We start from the raw sequence: 9,281 nt of genomic DNA, 5'->3' as shown, positions 1-9,281 counted from the left end.
AGAATAACTATTAATTTTTTTAAGTTTAATTGGAAATAACTGCCATTTTTTTGTATAAAAGAATAACTGTCAATTTTGTTAATGTAAAAGAATTTTAATCGAGAATTGTTAAGTTTAATGAGAATTAATATCTTGTGAAGGAACTCACAAAATTTGTATGCAACCTAGGGCGGAAAATAATTTTATAAATTATTCCATGGTATATGAAGAATTTTCGTGATTTTTTCTCAAATTTTAGGGTTTTAATTGAAGACTTAAAAACTAGAGCAAGTTAGAAAAGTTTGCAACTTTAAAGAATTTTAATTGAAGAATTTTTTTGTCAAATCAATTAAAATAAGTTGCATATGAATTATAGAAACTAAAAAAATATAGATTTTTAAGATCTTTGTTTGAGTAGAGGAGAGAAGTAAATGAGTTAGGTACTGTTCATGGCGATCTGTGCTTCGTTTGACTTTCGCGTGACGGTTCTGCGCGTCCCCTCCGGAGTCCGGAGAGGCGTCCTGTATTGTCCATTGAGATGGTTCAGCTCGAGCCAAGCCAATGGCGTGAGCTGTGATGGGGCTGAGGCGCTCACCCCTCGCATCACATTTTTACCTTTTCTTCCTCTTTAATCCGTTTTTCGCGGATGGCCATCTACTTTGTGCCTCTCCCCCACCTCTCCTCGGATGGTTCTCTCTCCCCAAAACTCCCCAATTCTATCGGCAAGAACAGCACTGGAGCTTCAGCCTTCAGGTGGGAGTCTGAATGGAATCCGTCCTTTGCTTTCTTTTCCTCTTCCAATGCAGTTTTTTTTTTCTGTAATCCCTGCAATTGATTAGACACAAGGTTTCTTGCTTCTTATGCTGCCCGAGGCCGCGAATAGTGCCACTTTGTGTTGATACGAGCTTCATTTTATTTCTTGTTTGCAGCATAATGTTGGGAATCTCTTGATACGAAATCAGGCGAGGATTCTTCAACAACATTCAGCATGTCAGTTTCGATGAAGGATTTGGACCCGGCCTTCCGCGGAGCTGGACAAAAGGAGTATCCTTCCCCTTGCTTCCGTGCATTATAGAATATTTCTTTTCATGGCCTCGCAACTTCATCCCATTGAAATGCATTTTGTGACCATAGTTAATTCTCTTAACAAAACAAGTGTGGATGCCAATTGATAGAATGATTGTCAATCGCTTGTAACAGTAAACGTGTTGACCAGCAAGCGGCTAAGTAGTGTGGCTGCTGGTTAGTCTGAAAAATGTGGGGACCTTACACAAATTATTTGTCAGCTAAGTGTATTTTTTTTTTCATTGCTCTTCTTTACTGACTGCTGACTATTATTTCTGATTTTTTCTTTGATATGCTGCTAAAGTTTGCATGATAATGGATCACCAATATCATTTTTTAAAACGATGTACAATACGCGTAATAGTTATTCGGATGCCTATGAGTTCAGTATATGTCAGTAGCCATAAGTTTCAATTGATGGTTACAATGTATGACATAGTAGAACTGTCAGTGAAACGAACTATAAGACTATCAGTCTATCATGAACTATATAGACTAGAAGAAGAGCAGATATATTGTATTAGAAGGGGACTAAACCAAATAGAATTTTTTGAAATCTAAACTAAATGGAAATAATGATGAAGTTGGAGTAGAGGTTGAGCATACGCTGATACTATCCTTCGAAGTTACACTTTGTCATTTACCCCAATGGACACACCCCTGCACTGTTGTTGTTCATAAGAGTCCCTTGTACAAGCATTGTTCTCCTTAATTTAATTTTAGTGGTCTGGAGATATGGCGTATTGAGAATTTTAAGCCAGTTCCTGTGCCAACATCTTCATATGGAAAATTTTACATGGGTGATTCATATATCTTCTTGAAGGTATGGAAGTACTAATTTATGCATGCCCTTTCCTTTTCTTTTGGAAGATCATTATTGCATCATGATTGCAAAGGTAAAAGATTTGTTCCAGCTTGAAACAAAAGCTTGGAGGCCCTGAGAAATCTGTGGCGAAAATATTTTCTTCATTTCTTTTTCTATTTCTCATTATTATATCATATAACAAAATGCTTAATCATTTTGGTGCATGATATGCTTCAGTGTCTATACCAAGATAGTTCATTTATGCCATAAACTTGTTATCACGGTAGCTCAGTTTGTCTATGGTTGATCTCAATTATTGCTTTATGTTTACTGCACTGACAGTTATTTCCTCATGTTTCCTACAGACAACGGTGTTAAAAAATGGTTCCTTTCGCCATGATATTCATTATTGGCTTGGCAAAGATACTAGTCAGGCAAATTCCCAAACCATTTGACAGTGTATAACTTGATTCAGAGCCACTAGGCATGTCTTTATGTTAATTAATAGCTCTGCGAAAATGACTGATATTTTTCTTGGTAGGATGAGGCTGGAACTGCTGCAATTTTAACTGTGGAGCTTGATGCTGCCCTTGGAGGGCGTGCTGTCCAGTACCGGGAGTTACAAGGCAATGAAACTGATAATTTTCTCTCATATTTTAGACCTTGCATCATGCCGCAGCCAGGAGGGGTGGCTTCTGGGTTCAACCATGTAGAAATCAATGAGCAGGAGCACGTTACCCACTTATATGTGTGCAGAGGAAAGCATGTTGTCCATGTTAAAGAGGCAAGCTATCTAAATCACTATCTTTTTTCTGTTTAAGTTCTGCTCATACCTTGATTATGCTTTCTATTTTATGACCAGGTTCCTTTTGCCCGTTCATCTCTCAACCATGAGGACATTTTTATTTTGGATACCAAGTCCAAAATTTTCCAGTTCAATGGCTCAAACTCATGCATTCAGGAGAGAGCAAAAGCTCTTGAAGTTGTGCAGTATATCAAAGATACTTTCCATGAGGGCAAGTGTGAAGTTGCAGCAGTTGGTAAGCAAATAAATTAATGTGCCTAGAATATTTGAGATCACATTCTCAAAGATACGATAATTTGGAATTCTCTCATAGAAGATGGGAAGTTGATGGCCGATCCCGAAGCCGGTGATTTTTGGGGTTTGTTTGGTGGCTTCGCTCCTCTTCCAAGGAAGATACCTTCAGAGGATAATGGGGAAGACAGAGAAATTGTTGTCAAATTGCAATGGTGATTCACTACCATTATTCCCATATGCACCACACATCAGCATTAGTTGTCAATGAGAATATAATCTTCTATTTAAATGATGTCATCTGTTAGATTAATTTTCTCTTGAAACTATGAAACTGAGTGGATGATTTATTTGACTTCTCAGTTTAAACCAAGGAAAGTTGGTGCATATTAGTTTTGAATCCTTGACACGTGAGTTGCTTGAGTCAAACAAATGCTACTTGCTAGACTATGGTGCTGAAATGTATGTTTGGATGGGCAGAAGTACTTCTCTGCAAGAAAGGAAGGGTGCAAGTGAAGCTGCTGAGGTAACTTCTTGTTTGCATAAATTGCTTCTGCTTATTCATTATATCCCTACAAAAATATTATGCAAGCCTGAAGTTTTGTTATTTCACTCTCCAAAAGAAAAAAAGAAGCTACTTATATATGCTTGTACTCACTGGTTAGCAGAAGTACAACCATCATAATGATTATTTTTGAGAGAAAAAAAATCTTTCTAGCTGGATGTTCAAAACATATCCATGTTTTATATTATGCATTGGTGCACACTCAGTTTCTTTTATTTCTACACAGAAACTACTCATTGATGGTAGCCGAACAAAATCACACCTTATCAAAGTGATTGAGGGTTTCGAAACAGTAATGTTCAAGTCAAAATTTAGTGAGTGGCCACCCACACCTGATTTGAAACTGTCATCTGAGGATGGAAGAGGCAAAGTTGCAGGTTATTTCTACATATTATCAATTCCAGTGCAAGATATTGCTAGAAGGTTCCCTGAATTCCACACACTTATCTATTACTTCTTCTTGCAGCTCTCCTCAAAAGCCAAGGATTAGATGTTAAAGGCTTGATGAAAGGTGCACCTGTAAAAGAAGAACCTCAGCCTTATATTGATTGCACAGGTCATTTGCAGGTATTACTTTCACCAACTCTTATGGATTTTTTTACGAGGTGCTAGGTACCTTCTGAAGATTTCATTTCATCCCCCCAACTGCGCTCATGCAAAATAAATGAAAACTACCTTGTATACGTGTGTACAGATATGCCATTTAGATTATTAGATTCCTGGTAACCCAAACTCAGTCATACCATTGATCTACAATTCTACACTCATATCATTTGATGTACGCCCTCCAACCAAAATTTATAGGCAAAAACTTGTTTCATAACATTCATCCATTTTCTTTCGGTGTAAGTTTGATGGTGTTTTCCCCCCTATATATTGGCATCAGGTCTGGCGTGTAAATGAAAAGGACAAGACCCTTCTGTCATCCCCTGAGCAGTCGAAATTTTATACAGGAGATTGCTACATTTTTCAATACACATATACTGGAGATGAGAAGGAGGAATGTCTTATTGGAACTTGGTTTGGGAAGAAGAGTGTTGAGGTAATATCTGTGCATAAATCAACTTTAGTTACAATCTCAGGAATTTAAATGCTCATAAATTTCTATTAGTCAAGAGAGATATTTACAAGCTGGCTATTTCCAATTAATGAGTTCTCGATGCACGTTACTCCTAGCGAATTGATCGTAGTTGCTTTCAGGAGGAGAGAACGACAGCGATATCACTGGCTAACAAGATGGTTCAGACTGCAAAATTCCAGGCTGCCCAGGTAATCCACTGATTATTTATATATTGAATCAGATTGTCGGTCTCTAATTTATTCTTGCTTATGCACAGGTTCGCCTTTATGAAGGGAAAGAACCAACTCAGTTCTTTGTCATATTTCAGAGTCTTCAAGTGTTTAAGGTCTGCTTCAATTTCATAGTCAAAATCCTTGACCTGATCTGACGGTCTGACATACTTCAAGTTGAACGTTACATCTTTTTCTGTATGTCTGAATTTCAATTTAGGGTGGCCTTAGCTCTGGATACAAGAACTTTCTTGCTGAAAATGGCATTGGGGATGACACTTACTCCGACGGTGGGCTTGCCCTATTCCGGATTCAGGGCACAGGATCAGAAAACTTGCAAGCACTTCAAGTAGATGCAGTATGTTCGGAGTCATACTTTTTTTCTGTAAAGATATATGTGAGAACATAATTCTTATCTTCATTATCAGCTGCTTCATCTCTGTCATCTTTCACTAGGTGGCTTCATCCTTAAATTCGTCCTATTGTTACATTCTACACAATGGAAACACTGTGTTCACATGGACTGGTAACCTTACGACCTCACTGGATCATGACTTGGTTGAGAGGCAGCTTGATGTAATCAAGGTGTGAATATTCTTCTTTATTGCGGCAAACATAAATCTTTGCACTTATGCAGCTTTCTTTATGCTTGGTACATTGGTAATTTTGTATCAGTGTTGATACCTTGATTAACCCCCCTGCAAAGGTTTTCCATGTTTCTACACAAAATGTAGCCTGAATATTTGAGCTTGTTAGTCATGACTCATGAAGGAGGGCTCAAGGGCATAAAATCAGCTTTTGTTCGTGTTACATATTATTATGTGCTCTAACTGCCAAAGAAAACAAAAGAAATATCCATGAGAATAAATAATTTTCCTTCTATTTACGAGGATATGATTCTGATAGTTATCTGTGGTTACAGTATTGGGCCTGCATATTGGTGCTGTTGCGGTAACTTTATTTTTCGATTTCCAATTTAGTATTGGGAAATTAGCCAAGCACATCAGTGGAGGATAAATCTACTTGACTGTTTTTTTAGTTGTTCCTTACTAATATTTATGAGATAATTCCTTGTATGCCATCGAAATATTTTGAAATCCTCGATTTGCCACCAAAAAAGTTCTTCTCTCTCATGTGCCACTACTTGAAATTTTCCTTCCCCTGTGTACCACTGCTGTCATAACGGAGCTGATGGCAGTGGCACATAAGGGAAGGGAAATTTAGTGTAGCTATTAGAATTAACACCATTATGACAACAATGGCATTAAGGGTAAGGACAATTTCAAGTAGTGGCGCATGAGGGACGAGAACTTTTTTGGTGGTAGATCGAGGATTTTGATAACTTTCGATGGCATATAGGGAATTGTCTCAATATTTATTGGATTCTAGATGTATGATTTCTTGAGTGCCTTTTAGTATGGTATAGCCTTATAGGTGTATTGGGTGTCTTTCTTTGGGTTCATTTGTGTTCGTGGGATCAAGATAGAACAGCAAGAAACAATGTATTGGTGTTCCTCTGAACTCATATTTAATATGGATAAATTTTGGATGCTTGTATCTCTCACTGTTGCCGTCGCCCTCCTCACTGTGATAGTTTATTTGTATGGTGTTATTCGCTTTGTTCTGCAATAGATTTGTCTTTGGTGTAGTTGTTTTAACTTTTTTTTTTTTTGCGCTTATCTTTTCTTATTACACAGCCAGATCTCCCTTCAAGGTCACAAAAAGAGGGGAGAGAAACCGACCAATTCTGGGAATTACTGGGTGGTAAATCCAAGTATCCAAACCAAAAGGTAGTAAGAGAGCTTGAAAGTGACCCCCATCTGTTCTCGTGCATCTTATCCCAAGGTAATCACAAACAAGACATTTTATCGTTTTCTAAGTATCTACTAGGTGGAATTTACTATTCAACATCTGCTGACACTTCTTCACTTCTTCTTTGGCTACCAATGTTGCTGTCGTGGGGTCGTGAAGGCAATGTAAAGGTAAGCAAAGTTTTTATTGTTAAGTGTGTTTTTCATTTCATGTCTAATACAAATTCTTCTTTTAAAACATACTTGACCAGGTCAAAGAAATACACCACTTTACTCAGGATGATCTGATGACAGAGGATGTTTTCGTTCTTGATTGTCACTCGGACATATTTGTTTGGGTTGGCCAGGAAATGGATGCCAAAGTGAAATCACAAGCTATGTATATTGGAGAGGTAATAAAAAAAATTACCCTGCAAAGTCTAATTAGGAACCACGAGTTTCTATTTGGTCGCTTACTTTCTTTCTCGCTACAATGCCAGAAATTTCTTATGCTCGATTTCCTTATGGAAAATCTCTCCCAAGAAACACCAATATTCATTGTTTCAGAAGGTAGTGAGCCACAATTTTTTACTAGGTTCTTCAACTGGGACTCAGCAAAATCACTGGTAAGTAGTTGATGTGTGTTGCACCTGCTTGTTGTGAATTTAACACCAGTTTCTGTTCCGAACATGTAAGTATACCCGCCATTTTTAGTTTTGGAAATTAAATGCATCACTCCGTTTTTATATTTTCTTGCAGATGCATGGCAGTTCATACCAGAGGAAGCTTGCCATTGTAAAGGGTGGAGCAACTCCATCATTGGATGTAAGTCTCATTCAAACCATCTTCCAGTATTTTGGTGAAAATCATCTTCCACCTGCTTGTGAATTTAATATTATTCAGTTTACTCTGTATCTCTCATTGTTCATTGATACTCTTGCATTCATTGAAATTCATACTTGTTTGTGCTTATGTGCAGGAGAACATTTACTCCTATTGCGGGTATATGAATGAACCCATTATTCCACTTCAGATTTTTAGCATTTTAAATAGAACTATTATGTCATCTGTTTGAAATGAGCCTTAACATATGCTGACCATAGCGTTGATATAAGGACTACAGGGTGGCTAAAAACAGTATTTGAGTTAACCAGATTAAATATCTGACCTATCTAAAAATAATTGTCTTAATGACTATCTCCATGTTGTCAGAAACCAAAACGACGAACACCGGCATTTTTGGGAAGGAGTGCAGGACAAGATAAGTCTCAGCGCTCGAGAAGCATGTCGACCAGTCCAGATCGTCCCCGTGTTCGAGGAAGGTCTCCAGCCTTCACGGCGTTAACTTCTGCCTTTGAGAACCCAAGTACCAGGAATCTTTCCACCCCTCCACCTGGTGTCAAAAAACTTTTCCCAAAATCTTGTGCACCTGATCAGTGGAAGCCATCGTCCAAACAATCAGCTATCAGTGCTCTCACCAGCTCTTTTGAGGGTCCCATGAAAAGTATAATACCAAAGTCAGTAAAAGGTACAGAGAGTACAACTCTTTAGATTCCAATTCTACAGGCAGAGAAAACGTTCCAGTGTCTTACCTGTCTCTTACTCTGAATTTTTGCAAAACTAAGCGAGTCCTGAGCTAGAGAAGGCAATACAGGAGGAAGATGCCACAGGCAATGGCAATGTAGGTGAAAATGAGCCAGAGGATGATGAAGAGCGCACAATGTACCCCTATGAATGTCTGATAACCACAGTTGAAGATCCTGTCCCCGACATTGACGTGACCAAGCGAGAGGTGAGCAACTGATTTGCCAATACTCATTCACATACCGATCGGCTACCTTTGTACGACGATCATGACATGTACTGTCATTAATGGAACGCAGGCCTACTTATCATCAGCGGAGTTTAGAGAGAAGTTTGGCATGACAAGGGCGGCATTCTACAAGCTTCCCAAGTGGAAGCAGAACAAACTGAAGTCTGATGTCCAGCTCTTTTAGCCTGCGTGTTGTCGTTGTAGTCGTCTTTGCTTCTGAAGGCAGCAACCATTTCGGAGGACACCAATTTTGGCGTCTGGAGTTGTTCTCTTCACCTGGTCTATACCCGTTCCTTTGCTAGCTCTGATTGTTCTATCCGTAAATAGGTTCCGGGATATGTTTTCTTTTTCTCTAGTTGATTCAGAGGTCATACCGGTTTTCTTGTCGGGCTCTCATTCAATCATGTATCCATTCTTTTTTGGGAATTCGGCTTGGTCAGACATATCTGTACCGGGCAGCAAAGATCCACACGATTGAGATAGTTGTAGTCTGGCGCAATGGCGTCGAGCTTGTACAGCAGAAGATTAACGAACCTGAACGGTTTCCTCATTTTTTATGTTTATTTCATCAATAATAAAGCTTGACAATTTCTTGCCGAACCTGTGCTCTGCTCAGTCATATGCCGCCGAGGGCCACCGCTGCTCAGGGTGACGAGGTCAATAGGCCGATAGTGGCCTGCAGGGGCGAACAGGGGAAATGCAACTCTGCAACGGGTTGCGTTCATTCCTATACTTATATATTTGTTGATTCTTCATCTATTTTATAATTTTTTTATATATCCCTCTAATACAATCTCAACATTAATAAATAATCCTAATAAACTATACATTCGTACGCTACTGTGAAATTTCCCCTCTGGACGAACAGCACAAGCCACAGCCGTCAAGTCGGCGCTGGTTGCCGCCAGGAACCCCCGGTCGGTCAACGCAATGTGCGG

At 38.9% G+C, this 9,281-nt stretch overlaps 1 protein-coding gene across 3 annotated transcripts; it reads left to right on the top strand.

The window, feature by feature from the left end:
• The first annotated feature begins 503 nt into the window (after positions 1 to 503).
• Positions 504 to 8,922, top strand: LOC133887751 (villin-4-like). 3 transcript variants are annotated; one of them, XM_062327724.1, is made up of 23 exons: positions 504 to 732; positions 909 to 1,023; positions 1,768 to 1,867; positions 2,215 to 2,283; positions 2,391 to 2,633; positions 2,712 to 2,889; positions 2,971 to 3,100; positions 3,249 to 3,411; positions 3,677 to 3,827; positions 3,917 to 4,017; positions 4,337 to 4,492; positions 4,651 to 4,719; positions 4,788 to 4,856; positions 4,961 to 5,098; positions 5,197 to 5,325; positions 6,438 to 6,585; positions 6,712 to 6,722; positions 6,803 to 6,943; positions 7,031 to 7,156; positions 7,290 to 7,355; positions 7,743 to 8,058; positions 8,156 to 8,322; positions 8,414 to 8,922. In XM_062327724.1, exons 2-23 carry the CDS (start codon positions 968 to 970, stop codon positions 8,525 to 8,527), a joined length of 2,841 nt encoding a protein of 946 aa, XP_062183708.1. In that variant the 5' UTR covers positions 504 to 732; positions 909 to 967; the 3' UTR covers positions 8,528 to 8,922. The 3 variants fall into 3 exon arrangements, with proteins under 3 accessions (XP_062183708.1, XP_062183707.1, XP_062183709.1); XM_062327723.1 differs by having other exon boundaries at positions 2,968 to 3,100; XM_062327725.1 differs by lacking the exons at positions 7,743 to 8,058; positions 8,156 to 8,322; positions 8,414 to 8,922 and adding an exon at positions 7,510 to 7,734 and having other exon boundaries at positions 2,968 to 3,100.
• Positions 8,923 to 9,281: the final 359 nt, after the last annotated feature.

The sequence above is a fragment of the Phragmites australis genome, chromosome 13 (assembly GCF_958298935.1).
Source record: "Phragmites australis chromosome 13, lpPhrAust1.1, whole genome shotgun sequence".
NCBI classification, from domain to species: Eukaryota; Viridiplantae; Streptophyta; class Magnoliopsida; order Poales; family Poaceae; genus Phragmites; species Phragmites australis.
The sequence above is the reverse complement of the archived record's forward strand: the minus strand, read 5'-3'. Positions and strand labels throughout refer to the sequence as shown.